Source organism: Schistocerca nitens, chromosome 2 (assembly GCF_023898315.1).
Source record: "Schistocerca nitens isolate TAMUIC-IGC-003100 chromosome 2, iqSchNite1.1, whole genome shotgun sequence".
Taxonomy (NCBI): Eukaryota; Metazoa; Arthropoda; class Insecta; order Orthoptera; family Acrididae; genus Schistocerca; species Schistocerca nitens.
Window position 1 is genome coordinate 874081631 of NC_064615.1, and position 17584 is coordinate 874099214.

At 37.9% G+C, this 17584-nt stretch overlaps 1 protein-coding gene across 6 annotated transcripts in view; it reads right to left on the minus strand.

Moving 5' to 3' along the window:
* Positions 1 to 17584, minus strand: part of LOC126237164 (BRCA2-interacting transcriptional repressor EMSY-like) — a 409828-nt gene that overhangs the window by 196592 nt on the left and 195652 nt on the right. For all 6 annotated transcript variants that reach the window (XM_049947023.1, XM_049947020.1, XM_049947021.1 and 3 more), the window contains one exon: positions 10871 to 11572. In XM_049947023.1, coding sequence (XP_049802980.1) covers positions 10871 to 11572 — 702 coding nt within the window. The remainder of the gene's footprint in view (positions 1 to 10870; positions 11573 to 17584) is intronic.

A 17584-nucleotide genomic window follows, 5' to 3' on the forward strand; every position in this document is an offset into this window, starting at 1 on the left:
AGATTGAAAGGGATGGAAGAGGAGTGTAGGAAAAGATCTAGTTTCAGCATTTCTTCATAGTAACTATTCCTTTCTTCACTTCCTTTTAGATTTCTATATCCTTAATTTTCTGATCTGTCTACCCCCCCCCCCCCCCTCCACCGCTACCACATACAATGCACTCAGCTTTCTGCTCTTACCATCTCATGTGTGATGTTTTGTCAGTAATCTCAGTTTTGCGAGTCACCCCATCTTTCACCTTTAACCTTTCAGGTTTTCACTTCGTGTCCAGTGCACTCCCCAACAATCACTTTCCTTCTCATCACACCTGGTAAGTCTTTCTGACTTGGGGTTCTGGGCAACTCTTCCATACTCTCCCCATTTCCTAAACCTCACAAGTCCTTTTCCTTCACATCTCGTCCTTACCCTTCAACCCTTCGGCTGTAGATGGAGCCAATAGCTCCAAAAGCTTGCAAATGCAAATTTTAATACCTTTATATGTACGTTCTCCTGTCACCACTTGGTAAGTACATTTTTTTTATCTTTCCAATTACATTATTTTTCAAAAATTGATTCTTTTCATTGATAAACTTAACTCATCACATCCAAGCTCACAAATCAGAGCTCACAGCTTCAGATAATTACTGTCTGTTGTTGCCAAAGCACAATGTATAAATGTCAGTCCACTTGCAGCTTTTGAATAGTGTAGTGGACACATGTAGCCTGTTACCATGTGCTGCTGGCAGCCCATTTAACTGTCACCACCCAAGCTGGGAAAAGCACTTGCTGTTTATGTGCAACTGACACCTGACATGTCAAAGCTGTAGCATCATGTTACAAATGCAAATAACAAGTACTTTCAAAGAAAGTACAGAAGGTGAAGACAATCTTGGATTGAATAATACTGAAGAAGGAAAATTGCCTGGATATTGTTTTTAAGGAATTAATCCTGAATTTAACTGAAATGATGACGTTGTTTTGGTCTTCAGTCCAGAGACTGGTTTGATGTAGCTCTCCATGCTACTCTATCCTGTGCAAGCTGCTTCATCTCCCAGTACTTACTGCAACCTACATCCTCCTGAATCTGTTTAGTGTATTCATCTCTTGGTCTCCATCTATGATTTTTACCCTCCACGCTGCCCTCCTATACTAAATTGATGATCCCTTGATGCCTCAGAATATGCCCTACCAACTGATCCCTTCTTCTAGTCAAGATGCGCCACAAACTTCTCTTCTCTCCAATTCTATTCAATACCTCCTCATTAGTTATGTGATCTACCCATCTAATCTTCAGCATTCTTCTGCAGTACCAGATTTTGAAAGCTTCTATTCTCTTCTTGTCCAAACTATTTATTGTCCACGTTTCACTTCCATACATGGCTACACTCCATACAAATACTTTCAGAAACGACTTTCTGGCACTTAAATCTATACTCAATGTTAAAAAATTTCTCTTCTGACACTTAAATCGATACTCGATGTTAACAAATTTCTCTTCTTCGGAAATGCTTTCCTTGCCATTGCCAGTCTACATTTTATATTTTCTCTACTTCGACCATCATCAGTAATCTTTCTCCCCAAATAGCAAAACTCCTTTACTACTTTAAGTATCTCATTTCCTAATCTAATTCCCAGAGCATCACCTGATTTAATTCGATTACAGTCGATTATCCTTGTTTTGCTTTTGTTGATGTTCATCTTATATCCTCCTTTTAAGACACTGTCCATTCTGTTCAGCTGCTCTTCCAGGTCCTTTGCTGTCTCTGACAGAATTACAATGTTATCGGCAAACCTCAAAGTTTTATTTCTTCTCCATGGATTTTAATTCTTACTTCGAATTTTTCTTTTGTTTCCTTTACTGATTGCTCAATATACAGATTGAATAACATTGGGGATAGGCTACAACCCTGTCTCACTCCCTTCCCAACCACTGCTTCCCTTTCATGCCCCTCGACTCTTATAACTGCCAACTGGTTTCTGTACAAATTGTAAATAGCCTTTTGCTCCCTGTATTTTACCCCTGCCACCTTCAGAATTTGAAAGAGAGTATTCCAGTCAACATTGTCAAAAGCTTTCTCTCTAATTCTACAAACACGAGAAACATAGGTTTGCCTGAAATGGTAATCAGCATTGCCAGATGGGAATTTGCCACTATTCCTGGATATTAGTGTCATAGATTTAAAGAACACACACATGTTCAAGAAAAAATGGTTAAAAGAAATGAAGGAAAACATAAAGAAGTTGGGAGGAGGTTACTGTGCTCTTCATTCTGGACACTGGTTTAAAGCAGTTCACTGCATTAGCGGGTCTTGAGCAAGTCTCTGCCTCTGCATAACTATGGCAACCTGCACCCATTTGAACGTCTTTGTTGCATTCAAGCCTTGGTGTCCTCTTCAAGTTTAATGCCCAATGCTTCGATGTTTTGCTAAATTAGCTATTCTTTGATGTCCTAGGATTTGTCCTATCAAACTATTCCTTCTTTTAATCAAGATGTGGCATAAGTTTCTTTTCTCCACAAATCAATTCAGTATCTCTTCATTTGTTATCCCGTCTATCCATCTAATCTTTAGCATTCTTCTGTCCCACCACATTTCAAAAGCTTCTATTTTCTTACTGTCCCTACTGTTCATTGTCCATGCTTCGCTTTCATATAATGTTACTTCTCAAAACTTAAACTGATAATCCGTGTTAACTAATTTCTGTTCTTTAGAAATGCTCTTCTTGCTCTTGCCACTCTGCATTTTATATGCCCTCTACTTCGACCATTGACAGCTATTTTGCTGTCAAAATAGCCCCCACCCCCCCACTCTCTCTCTCTCTCTCTCTCTCTCTCTCTCTCTCTCTCTCTCTCACACACACACACACACACACACACACACACACACACTTACCCAAATTTAATTCCCTTCCTGAATTTCACCTTGGCTTCCTTGACAACTTGCTCAATGTACAGGCTGAATAACATCTGGGATAGATAACAAGCCCCACTCTCTTCTCCACCATTGCTCACAGCCTTCGACTCTTGTCACTGCCGTCTGGTTTTTGTACAAGTTGTAAATAGCCTCTTTTTCCCTGATACCTTCATAATTTCAAAGAGTGTAATCCAGTCCACATTGTCCAAAATGTTATTGAAACTTACAAATGTTATAAACACAGGTTTGCCTTTCTTCAACCTATCTCTAGGCTAAATAGTAGGCTCAGTATTGCCTCGCGTGTTCCTACATTTCTCAGGAAGCCCTACTGATATAACATAAGGTACAATTTTACTAATTTTTCAGTTCTTCTGTAAATAATTAGTGTCAGTATTTTCCAACCATTTTTTATTAAACTGATGCCTGCTTTGGAACTGGGGTTATTACATTCTATCTGAGGTCAGTGGGTGGTTTGCCTGCCTCATATCTTGCCTACCAGGTTCTCACAAAGATCGTAACAATTCTGAGGGAATATCATCAACTCCACAAGCCTTATTTTGTCTTGGCCTTTCAGTCTTCAGTTATACTGTTCGTATGTCCCCCCCTTAAACCAACCAACCAATCTTCTTGCAGTATCATATCTTCCATCTCATTTTCATCTACTTCCTTTCCCATTATATTGTCTTCAAGTTCCTTTGCTTTATATATCCCATGTATATAATCACTCTCTCTTTCAGCCATTCATTAGCACAGTACTGGACTGTCAGTTGGATACAGAATCTTAACTATCTGTATAGTGTCTGTAAATGTCATAGTGGTGCTCATTCGGTGCTGATTATTTGTCCAGGAGTGCGATCAAGGGGAAGATCAATTACAGAAAACAATATAAACACAGTGGCTAGCTTGAGAGTGTGTGTTTTCATAGGTGGTTTCTCCATGTAGCAATTGCTATAGGACCCACACTATCAGGGACCCTGCAATTGCATTGTCTTTTTTTGAGGCAAAAGTACCAATTCCCAGTTTTGATTTTAAAATAATAACACTGTTTCAGACTACATACACATGACTGTTACATATTTTTGAAGCACTCAGAATAATTGATAACTGCGATAAAATTGTATTTTTTATTGTTTAAAAGAGTATATTTGTTGTAATTCTACTTTACTGAGCTACATTTTACATATTACTTAAAATCATTTATTGATATACCCATACTCAAAATGATGCTGGCCATTAAAAAAAAAAAAAAGAATCAGCAGTAGTTGGATAACCACAATACTCCCAAAGTCTCACAGCTACTCATTTCGATTAAGGATAGTGACGATTTATCTCACTTAGTGATGTTTTGGTGATTTTGTTTTACATTCCTTTCACCAATTTTAAGTTAAATCACAGTGTGCAGGATACTCATTTACCATGTTTTGACCATTTATATTGAGATTTCATGCAAGTTTTAAGATTCATCCCATTCAAATATTCTATTGTGCTCATTCTCCAACTCATTTTCCAGCTTCCATGGCTAAGCACAATACAGATCAGACTTTCCCAAGTGGTCTGTCATGACATTTTACTGCGTGGCATTGTCCTACAGTATGCATTGTATGTGGACAACCCACCGGTTGCCAGCGTAGTATGGTGCTGTGGCATATCAAAGTGCACATACAAAATCATTTCATAATCCTATTTTCCTAGTGTCTGATGAACAGTACAATGAGTCATAAGAAAATGTGCCATTTTCAAAAGGTGAAACACCCAAATCTACCAAGTTTAACAGAACTACATCCAATTATTCGTACTAAATCACTAAACTTGGTGTCCCTAGGCGCATCTGGCCCCTACCACAAGCTAGGGGTGGGGTAAAACATATAACTGCATTATGTAATATTTTTACTAGGTACCTTCACACATACATGGTTAAAGCAATGACTTCCACACCTATTATCAGAAGATTTACAAATAATTATTTACTGAAATTTGGGAAACCAATAGCAATATTAACTGATAACATTTCCAACTTCACAAGCAGCAAGTGGAGTGATTTTTTGAAAGAACAACCGATAAAGTACATTCCAGTTTCACACTTCCACACAGAAGCACGTCCAGCAATTTAGTATTTAATGAATTTAACAGGTTAATTAGGACATATGCTCCTCACAAGCTAAACAGAATATTTCGAACCACTTCAGCATGTCGTAAACATTCTTTCAGACACCTCTACGGGATTCACACTGACTGATCTGATGTTTGGGAAGACAGATTGACAAATGGGTCAAGCCACTCCCAAAAGCACTCCAAAATAAAATATTGTTAGAAGAAAAGGTCAGGCACACATAAACAAGCCGTAATGCATGGGCATAAAAGAGAAGACAAATGTACGATAAAAGATTAGGGTGCTTCTGCCATTTTCAAGTTGGAGAGGAGGTACTCTTATGCATGCACACTAAATCTTTCAGACTAAAGAGACTAAACCATAAGTGGCAAGTACTGTATGCAGGGTCATTCATGATAATTAACATCCCACACCCTGAATGTCGTCTTTCAGGTCAACCCAATTTAGGGAAAAATACAGGGATTATACCTTCGCAAAGATATATAAAGTTTTCGAAAGAACGCCAACAGGTTAGTATGTGATAAAAATTTTGTGGGAAAAAATTATCATTCTAAAAATTTGGGTATGCACCATTATTCATGAACCATAACCATGATTTTATGTAAGAAACATAGTATAATTACTGAAATTGTCAGAGAATCATTACCAGAAAACAAAAAATGAATCTTTACATTCTTTTTCTGTTACCATTTCTAGATAGTCTCTTCTCTCATTCTTATGAATGTTTGAGCTGTACAAACCTCTTGTTTTGTCCAAGAAAATGGAGCAGTATTTTTGTGTAATCTACATGCAAAATATTCAGTATAAAATGTATAAGTGTTTTATGAATTAATTCATCATAGAATGCTGCAATCAGGGTCAGTTCTAAACCAAGGAGACTTAGCAATATTAATGTCCAATTCACCTCCATTATGGCTAACATGAGAATAACAAGTAAAAAGAGTGGTGACATAACAGACCTTACAAGGATCACAAGAAACTAAAAGGTAAAAAAGTTGAACTTTACAGAATTTACGGACACTTTTGACTCACCACAGCCTCATAATATTATGTAAACTTGAACTTTACAGAATTAACGGACACTTTTGACTCACCACAGCCTCATAATATTATGTAAAAATAACATTCCAATTAATAGTGCATGGTTTCCTATTATATACAATGTTTTTCCTTGTAAGGTCATCCACAACCCTTTTTGTTATTTTATTATTATATGTGGCGACCTCACAGGGACTGTGCCTGGAACAATAGTCACATACTTCTATATGTTCGTAAAAAGACTGATTATTTATGTAATAATGGATGTAAATTTTCTTTCTGGTTGCATGCTAAAAAGAGAAGTGAAATAAAAGAAATAAGAGAAAGGAGTATAAGAGGGAAATAAGGTATTTGTAAAATTATAATACAAAGAATAAGTCATATCTGAAACGGCAAATGAATAAGACGCCATCACACAAGCTAAGACAAAGGCTTGATATTTATTCACCTGTAGTCAGTCAAACAATGTGCAATTAAATGTAGTTTTTCCAGTAGCAACTTTCAGTAAAACATAGTATTCCACGTTGGCAATCTTGTGCTACACGAAACATTCCTGTAGAAAGTTGCAGCCATATTGATGTGCACAAATGCACACTAAAAATTTTCCAGTATATAAAGAATAATTACAACTCTCAGTAATATTTTCACGGTTGAACATCTGTTCAGCCACTAAAAATGGAGCTAACAAAAAGTGAACAAATTAATGCAAATATTTTAAATAACCAGACTCACAAAATATTAGGTTGGTGCATAAGTTCATAGCATTTTCTATAAGTTCAATAAACACAACAGTTACGTATAAATGAGGCTTTAGTCTTCAATAATATATTCACTATTTACAACAGTCTGTAAATGCCAGGGTAACTTTTCGATTCTGCAACTGTAGAAATCACATGGTTCTGACGTGAAGAACTCCTCAAGTCATGTTTGGAGCACATTTTCATCTGAAAGGGATGCCCCTTGAAGGTTGTTCAACAGAGGGCAGAAAAGGTGAAAACCTGCGGGTGCCGAGATCAGGTGAGCAAGGTGGGTGCAGAATAACTTTCCAACTTTACGTCTGTATATTGTTTTTTGTCAGTCTATCAGAATGTAGACAGGTGTTATCATGGACTAGCATCACTTCATACAGTCTTCCTGGTCATTGTTCTTGGATTGCATCTGCAAGACATCTTAGTTGTTGACAATAAATGTCAGCAGTGATGGTAACAACTTGGGGAAGCAATTTGTAGTACACCACACTGTTGCTGTTTCAACAGGCGCATAACATAATCTCTTGTGAATGGGCACAGGACATTGCTGCTTTGGTTGAGCTCAACCATTCCTTTCTTTTCCTTATGTTAGCATAAAGACACCATTCGCCAATAACGATGCAGAATAGGAATGGTAGGCATTGTTCATGAGCCAACTGATGACGGGCAAGGAGAGATGCACATCTAGGCATCCACTGATTTTTGTGAATTTGGGTTAGAGCATGCAGTACCCATACACCCAATTTTTGAACCTTCTTGATTGCTTGCAAATGTTGTACGATGATGGAGTTATCACAGTTCACCACATGTTCTAGTTCTCAAGTACAATGATGTTGATCATTGTGAATTAATGTGTTTAAATGATCTTCATCAAAGCCTGAAGGTCTTCCTGAACGTGGAGAGTCACAAATGCAAAATGATTCTTCTTAAAATGAGAAACTATTTTCTTGCCATGCTCTGTCCAATGGCATTGTTCCCATGCACAGCTGAAATGTTTCTGGCTGCCCCCACTGCTGTCACCCCTCTATTGAATTCAAACAGAAGAATATGTTGCAAATGTTCCGATTTCTCCACTTGGCACTCCACTTTCTAGCATCCACAGCTCTACTCACTATCTCAAAATGACAAAATGACACGACGTAAACTCGAATCGCTATAGTGAACTACAAGCAAAAAAGAAAATCAATAATTAAACCTATTCTGCAACTGGAACAGCAAAATGCGAAACAAAAACACTATGAGCTTATGCACCAACCTAATAGTAGATGATAATGAATGCTCCAAAACTCGCTGCAATAAAATAATATTTATTTTACACGACAGGTCTGTTTGAGCATATTGCCATAATCAAGTGACGTCTGGTTCAAAGTGATGACCATATTGCATCTACAGTAATTTTTTTCCTGTCATGTCTTGGTAAGTATAATACTTTTTGTAGTTATGAAACACAAAAATTTAAGTTTCTGTAAGATTTTTTGACAGTAAAGAACTGTCAAAATAGAACTGTCAAAGTATCTGACAAAAACATATATTATTACATTTCGTAACTACAAAAAGTATTGCAATTACCAAGACATGACAGAAAAAATTTACTACAGATGCTATAGGCTTGTTACTTCCAACCAGATGTCGCTTGATAATGGAAATAAAATGGTGTAAAATATTAAAACTCTTTTGCCTTATTGCAGCTAGTTTTGGAGCATTAATTTTCATTTTGTCTTATACTGACATGTACTATGCTGTTGGCCCAAGAGAACATAAACTAACAGTAAATATAGATGTGCCGATGCAAACAGTCAACACAGCACATCATCAGAATAATGACACCATTAATGGCAGTCATGATATGAGTTTGACAGAGAACACAAATGAGAGAATTTTGCTAGTTAATATTCCAATGCAGACAGTGGATGAATTACCACACCTGAAAGCATTTTTTCCCACAACAGTTATGAAAGGGATATTGCAGGATGACATGAAATTTCAGACAGTCTGGTGTTGTGCAAATAGGGAATGTTTATGAGCCAAGCAGCATCATAATATTAGACAACTTTGCCTCAGCTGATACAAATAGCATGAATGATGATGCATTTTCTGAAGGATATGTTAGAAACATTTCACAAAAATTTACAAATGTTGATCAAAATTCAATCAAAAACTTACAGATCTTAATCAAAAATTTACTAATATTGATCAAAAATTCAAGCAGAAATTTTCGCAAATGTTAGAGAAACAAAACAAAACTGCAGCTACATTAGATGAGCTAACTGGGAATAAAGATGATCTGCAAACTGTGCACGATAAATTAGCAAAAAACCTTAATGGAAGTTCAGACAGATATTCCCGACAAGATACAAAACTGTTGGATGAGGTCGGATTTAAAGAGCTTGAACAAAAGCGTGTTAGTACCAATGTAAAGGAATGGAATGATTATGTAGGAGTAGGTGTGTTTGATACTGATACAAAAATTATACAAAGATTTGTAATACAGCACAGAACTTTTGTAGATGAGACAGAAAAGTTAACACCTTAGAAAGAAAGGAGAAATGTTGATAAGTAGACACAGATATCAAAACTGCAGGGCAAAAAATTCGTTCAGAACTGAACACTGATAGGATCAGTTGAAATGAATCAAACAAAGTTAACATAGGAGCCATGTCAGATGGTTTGCTAGGCAGATGAGAGGATCTCTCTCCCATGCAGATTCACAATATTAATGAGAGAAATTCTGGCACATATAATCAGTTGCCACTGCTAATGATGAATCAAACAAGTGCCCAACACATCTTTCAATTATTTTATAAATTTCTTACAATGCCTAGAAATTTTGTTCCACCCGAACTCCCAAACTTTATTAGTTCACAGCACGACATGCTTTACCGTTTAGCATGAGCTGTAACAATTTATAATCAGTTTCAAGACAGTCTGTAAAATTTGGCACCAGGCAACTATTAGTTCTGCTGGCCAGTAATTACTTTGTTGGTAAAACCTAGGAACAGTGGTTACTCCTCCCACTTATTGAAAATATGACTAAGTTCACTTTTGTCACTTGGACAGTTTCAGCGTGCACATGGCTACAGCGATATTAGCCCAAAAAAGGGGAAGATGAAAGAACTTTTCGACTGTACTATTCTTCCAGCTACAATGTATGCAAAAACTGAGGTTTTCATTAGCATTAAAGAGAACATACTGTACATCATAATATAATGCTGATTATGACTACAATTTGACCTTTTCTTTGTACAGATATCACTGTGTGTGTGTGTGTGTGTGTGTGTGTGTGTGTGTGTGTGTGTGTGTGTTTTTCATCTGATTAAATGTACAGTTCAACGTATGAATGTTGAGATATATCTGGATATTAGTGTTCCAATGTAAACATGGTTTTTCAAGTTCTTATTTTCCTGATGCAGGAAAGCTTATCCAGCCCACCAGTCCCAATATGAGTGCAGGCAACTGCCTGTAAACCATAATAATGCAAGCCAAACTGGGGTCAAATCAAAATACCACTCACTTATATGATCTGACAGTCTTGACACAACATGAGCTGTGGTCCACCCCCACCCTCTGCTGATTTTTTTTTTACATTCAGTAAATGTTTTCAGAAGTGATAGCTAACATTATAGCTGTTTATGTATCAAATGAATCATTAAGTGAAGAAAAAAAATACACTTTGTGATGAATCCATTGCAACAAATTTTGACATATATTATTTTATTTTCAATGAAATGTTAATCTGCAACTTGCTCTTAGAGCAGCATATATAAAGATAAACATTATAAGTTACTTAGACTTGTCTTTTCTCTGCATTTTCTCCTTTTACAGGTCACATTTTCTGGGAGAGAACGTTATAACTGGAAAAGCATAAGTATAAATTATTTCTGACTATATTTGTTGTGCACCAGGCCACCGTTTATAGGTTGGGAATAACAAATGTTTGGTCTCAACATACCGTAAATTTAAATAAATAATTAATGAATAATATACTATACTACCAAAGCTTCAACTTGAATTCACACAAATATCAAATTCTAAAGTTTTAAAACAAAATCATCTGAAATGTAAGAAGTAAAGATTGTGCGAACCTTTTGAGTTGATGGAGGAGCAGAAACTGCAGAAGTTGTTACTGTCGTCACAGGTGCCCGGCTGGATGCTGCAGTTAACGTGATTTTGACAGGAGGTATACTAGCTGGGTACGATTCAGTCTTGGGAATGCATGATGTCTGTGACATCTGCTGTACTTTTTGGCTACGTTGTTGTTGCTGCTGCTGCAATGGTTGTGGTTGTGATGGCAGCTGTTGTGAATGCAGCTGATGTTCTTTTTGTTGTTGTTGTACCTGCTGCTGCTGCTGGTGGTGGTGATGGTGGTGGTGGTGGTGGTGCTGATGGTGGTTTTGCTGCTGAGATTGTTGCTTCTGCTCCTGTGTTGGTTGTTTTAGTTCCTGTGGCTGCTGCTGCTGCTGCTGCTGCTGGTGCTGCCGCTGTAGTGCTGGTGAGGCTGGAGGTGGAGGTTGTTGTGATTGCAAATGCAGTAGTGACTGTGACTGCTGCTGCTGCTGCTGCTGCTGCTGTTGTTGCTGCTGCTGCTGCGTCACACATGGCAGCGATTGCTGCAGTTGCACTTTTGGTAACTGTTGGTGGGTGGGAGACTGCAGTAATAAAATTGGTTGTTGCAGTTTCTGTGGCAGTGATTGCTCTTGCGTATGATGGTTTTGTCGCGTGCACGGGTCCATTGGCAGCTTTGGCTGCGGAAGTGCTGATGATGGTGACTGTGCGACTGCAGAAACCTATATAATAACATAAACAATATTACTAGGACAATGTGTATTAAGAAATGTACATCAATAATCCACACATAAAGGCAATGTAATGTAAACCTCACAGAAACTTAAGAAATATTATTAGCAGGAGAAGGCCAAGTCAATTAAGATTAAGCCACTAACATTTTGATACACATACAAATCATGGACTCTCATGAGAACACTTGCCTATAACAGTAAGTGTGTTGATGTGTACTTGAAGCTGCAATTTAGAATTTGTGCTAGACCAGGACTCGAACCTAGAGTACATAATATTCACAAGCCGCCACCATACCATGAGGTTATTCAAGCACACTTCCTGGTCTGACTCTCACTGTCAATAGCATTCAGTTTCCTTCCTATATGCCATACTGATCTGATTTGGTTTGGTTTTTCATATATAAATGTGTAAAACATTCCCATTGTGGGTAAATTAACCAATGTTCTTTCCACCTTCTTTCCTTTCCAGTGGTACTACACTTGTCACGGGTGAACCTTTGTATTTAAGTGTTTGGCTTGTTGTTGTTGTTGTTGTGGTATTCAGTCCTGAGACTGGTTTGATGCAGCTCTCCATGCTAATCTATCCTGTGCAAGTTCCTACATCTCCCAGTACCTACTACAACCTACATCCTTCCGAATCTGCTTAGTGTATTCATCTCTTGGTCTCCCTCTATGATTTTTACCCTCCACGCTGCCCTCCAATGCTAAATTTGTGATCCCTTGATGCCTCAGGACATGTCCTACCAATCGATCCCTTCTTCTAGTCAAGCTGTGCCACAAACTTCTCTTCTCCCCAATCCTATTCAACACCTCCTCATTAGTTACATGATCTACTCACCTTATCTTCACCATTCTTCTGTAGCACCACATTTCGAAAGCTTCTATTCTCTTCTTGTCCAAACTATTTATTGTCCATGTTTCACTTCCATACATGGCTACACTCCATACAAATACTTTCAGAAACGACTTTCTGACACTTAAATCTATACTCGATGTTAACAAATTTCTCTTCTTCAGAAACGCTTTCCTTGCCATTGCCAGTCTACATTTTATATCCTCTCTACTTCGACCATAATCAATTATTTTGTTCCCCAAATAGCAAAACTCCTTTACTACTTTAAGTGTCTCATTTCCTAATCTAATTCCCTCAGCATCATCCGACTTAATTCGACTACATTCCATTATACTCGTTTTGCTTTTGTTGACGTTCATCTTATATCCTCCTTTCAAGACACTGTCCATTCCGTTCAACTGCTCTTCCAAGTCCTTTGCTGTCTCTGACAGAATTACAATGTCATTGGCGATCCTCAAAGTTTTTATTTCTTCTCCCTGGATTTTAATACCTACTCCGAATTTTTTCTTTGGTTTCCTTTACTGCTTGCTCAATATACAGATTGAATAACATCGGGGAGAGGCTACAACCCAGTCTCACTCCCTTCCCAACCACTGCTTCCCTTTCATGCCCCTCGACTCCTATAACTGCCATCTGGTTTCTGTGCAAATTGTAAATAGCCTTTCACTCCCTGTATTTTACCCCTGCCACCTTTAGAATTTGAAAGAGAGTATTCCAGTCAACATTGTCAAAAGCTTTATCTAAGTCTAAAAATGCTAGATACGTAGGTTTGCCTTTCCTTAATCTTTCTTCTAAGATAAGTCGTAAGGTCAGTATTGCCTCACGTGTTCCAACATTTCTACGGAATCCAAACTGAACTTCCCCGAGGTCGGCTTCTACCAGTTTTTCCATTCGTCTGTAAATAATTCGTGTTAGTATTTTGCAGCTGTGACTTATTAAACTGATAGTTCGGTAATTTTTACATCTGTCAACACCTGCTTTCTTTGGGATTGGAATTATTATATTCTTCTTGAAGTCTGAGGGTATTTCGCCTGTCTCGTACATCTTGCTCACCAAATGGTAGAGTTTCGTCAGGACTGGCTCTCCCAAGGCCGCCAGTAGTTCTAATGGAATGTTGTGTACTCCCAGGGCATTGTTCCGACTCAGGTCTTTCAGTGCTCTGTCAAACTCTTCACGCAGTATCGTATCTCCCATTTCATCTTCATCTACATCCTCTTCCATTTCCATAATATTGTCCTCAAGTACATTGCCCTTGTATAGACCCTGTATATACTCCTTCCACCTTTCTGCTTTCCCCTCTTTGCTTAGAACTGGGTTTCCATCTGAGCTCTTGATATTCATACAAGTGGCTCTCTTTTCTCCAAAGGTCTCTTTAATTTTCCTGTAGGCAGTATCTATCTTACCCCTAGTGAGATAAGCCTCTACATCCTTACATTTGTCCTCTAGCCATGCCTGCTTAGCCATTTTGCACTTCCTGTCGATCTCATTTTTGAGACGTTTGTATTCCTTTTTGCCTGCTTCATTTACTGCATTTTTATATTTTCTCCTTTCATCAATTAAATTCAATATTTCTTCTGTTACCCAAGGATTTCTAGTAGCCCTTGTCTTTTTACCTACTTGATCCTCTGCTGCCTTCACTACTTCATCCCTCAGAGCTACCCATTCTTCTTCTACTGCATTTCTTTCCCCCATTCCTGTCAATTGTTCCCTTATGCTCTCCCTGAAAATCTGTACAACCTCTGGTTTAGTCAGTTTATCCAGGTCCCATCTCCTTAAATTCCCACCTTTTTGCAATTTCTTCAGTTTTAATCTACAGTTCATAACCAATAGATTGTGGTCCGAGTCCACATCTGCCCCTGGAAATGTCCTTCAATTTAAAACCTGGTCCCTAAATCTGTGTCTTACCATTATATATTCTATCTGATACCTTTTATTATCTCCAGGATTCTTCCATGTATACAACCTTCTTTTATTTTTCTTGAACCAGGTGTTAGCTATGATTACGTTATGCTCTGTGCAAAATTCTACCAGACGGCTTCCTCTTTCATTTCTTAGCCCCAATCCATATTCACCTACTATGTTTCCTTCTCTCCCTTTTCCTACTGTTGAATTCCAGTCTCCCTGTTTGGCTTAAAGGAGAAAAAAATTAGACACTGAAAACTTGGTTAAGTCCAGGGCACATGCTTCGATAAGCTGATAAAAATTTCAATTCAGCATTTTTTGCACTCCTTGATTTTACCTGTAGAAAATAAAATTAGCTTATTTTTCATACTTCAAATCCTCCTTTTCTCTCTGAAATTACCATCTAGGGTAATGCAATGCAAGTAAAATATTTATTTTGCAAAAATCAAATTCAGATTAACCTTAGTTTACACAACCACAATACATGATATAAAAATAAATTTCATGTAGACTTCACAATTTTGTTTACTGTTGAAGTGGGGTTATACACCGTGGTGCAATGGCCATTAATAAGCTAACTACATCCATAATACAAGAAATCTCTGTGTATTGAAAAGTAAATTAAAACTATGTCTTATTAGCCATTCCTACAAATTTATAGCTGTATTTTGACACTGGAAATCCCTATTAGGCACTCAAGAAGGAAAAGTGTTTATTGTACATAGTCTTTGGTTCTTACAGTGTGCAAGTAAATGTTATTTTTTCGCATTTACAATTATTGCAGAATAAATAAAAGATAAAGAAAACTATTACACAAATATACATCACTATTGATAAATAACACCAGCAAAAATATTTTGGTTGGAGTGTAGAATACCTGGTCATCCAACAAACAGGTAAACACACAATTACAGTACAATGGTACCACAAAAAATGATCCCAAAAAATTGCAAACTTTGCAAATCAATATTTCAGAAACAAACTACCAAGCTACAACACAAATTTGATGAAATACAGTCTGTACAAAATTAACTGTAAGAAACAGAATTAGTTTCCAAATAAGCAGAAAAGTGAAAAATGAACTTATAGAATGTGTATCACAAACAAAATTTTTAGGGATGCATGCTGACGCACAACTAAAATGGACTGAACATGTTACTACCCTCCAGAAATGAATAGTTTCAAGCATGCTTTGCACTTAGAATAATAAATTCTGTGTGTAGTAGCTGATTCACCGGAACAACATATTTTGCATATGTTCAGTCTGTGATAAGTTGTGGGATAATGTTCTTGGGAACAACTGAGGAGAACATACAAACAATCTTTAAGCTACTAAAAAGGACTGTACAAATTAGACAAAAAGCAGCAAGAGAACTCACTGCACTGTGTCGATTAAATCTATGGGCTCTGAGCACTATGGGACTTAACTTCTGAGGACATCAGTCCCCTAGAACTTAGAACTACTTAAACCTAACTAACCTAAGGACATCACACACATCCATGCCCGAGGCAGGATTCAAACCTGCGACCGTAGCGGTCACGTGGTTCAAAACTGTAGCGCCTAGAACCACTCGGCCACTCCGGCTGGCTAAATCTACGGGAATGTTGACTGTTCCATGTGAGTACCCACTGCAAACATGCAATCAAATCTGGCCACCACTTACATCTCAATTAAAAAAAAAATAATGATAACCCAAAAGATAATTGAGTTAAATTATACAATAAACTACCACAAGAGATCAAAGACTAAAGTGAAACACATGCCTTCAGGAATACTGTAAAAATTATCTGTTAGAAAAGCATTTTCATAATACTGTAACAGATTATCTAAAATGATGTGTAAATTTTGTTGACAATTATGCTTATGATTAACTACTGCAATTAAGAGGCATTTTACAATATTTTCAATAGAACATTGAAATACAATGTCCAAATGGATAACTCAGTAGGGCAAGTAATGTGTTTATATATTTATGTGTGTAATTGTGTACATCTGATTATCTCTGTGACTGTATTTTATGTCTTTATGTGTTGACAAAATCCATACAGTTTTCATTGTCTGTGGCTGAATGAATAAATATCAACAGTATCTTTACTTACTGTAAAGAAGACACGTCATGTTGCAGACGGGCACAATTAAAAGACACTCACATACATCTTTCAGCTACAGCCTTTGTCAGTAACACACACACACACACACACACACACACACACACACACATCCCTTATGCACACAAGACTGCCAACTCCAGAATCTCGAGCCAGAATGCAACATCACATGGATTGCAAGCAGCAATCTGGAGGGAGTGGGGAAGCAGAAGGAGAAGGGATAGTAGTTTATGGGAGGGAAGAGAGACAAACACTGTCTGGTGGAGTGTATAGGGACTAGAGTGCCAACAGGCACAGCATCGAGAGGTTGTGGGACAGGGAGGTGGGGAAAAAAGAACAAAAAAAGGAAAGGAGTGGGGAAAGAAGGGTAGATGCATTGGCAGAGAGCAGAAAATAAACAAGGAGTTCAGAAAATATCTCTGCTGCACAAGTAAGTTCTGGAATATGCTAACTTATGATTGACTCTCCCCCCCCCCCCCCCATGAACCATGGACCTTGCCGTTGGTGGGGAGGCTTGCGTGCCTCAGCGATACAGATGGCCGTACCGTAGGTGCAACCACAACGGAGGGGTATCTGTTGAGAGGCCAGACAAACATGTGGTTCCTGAAGAGGGGCAGCAGCCTTTTCAGTAGTTGCAGGGGCAACAGTCTGGATGATTGACTGATCTGGCCTTGTAACATTAACCAAAACGGCCTTGCTGTGCTGGTACTGCGAACGGCTGAAAGCAAGGGGAAACTACAGCCGTAATTTTTCCCGAGGACATGCAGCTTTACTGTATGATTAAATGATGATGGCGTCCTCTTGGGTAAAATATTCCGGAGGTAAAATAGTCCCCCATTCGGATCTCCGGGCGGGGACTACTCAAGAGGACGTCGTTATCAGGAGAAAGAAAACTGGCGTTCTACGGATCGGAGCGTGGAATGTCAGATCACTTAATCGGGCAGGTAGGTTAGAAAATTTAAAAAGGGAAATGGATAGGTTAAAGTTAGATATAGTGGGAATTAGTGAAGTTCGGTGGCAGGAGGAACAAGACTTTTGGTCAGGTGATTACAGGGTTATAAATACAAAATCAAATAGGGGTAATGCAGGAGTAGGTTTAATAATGAATAAAAAAATATGAGGGCGGGTTAGCTACT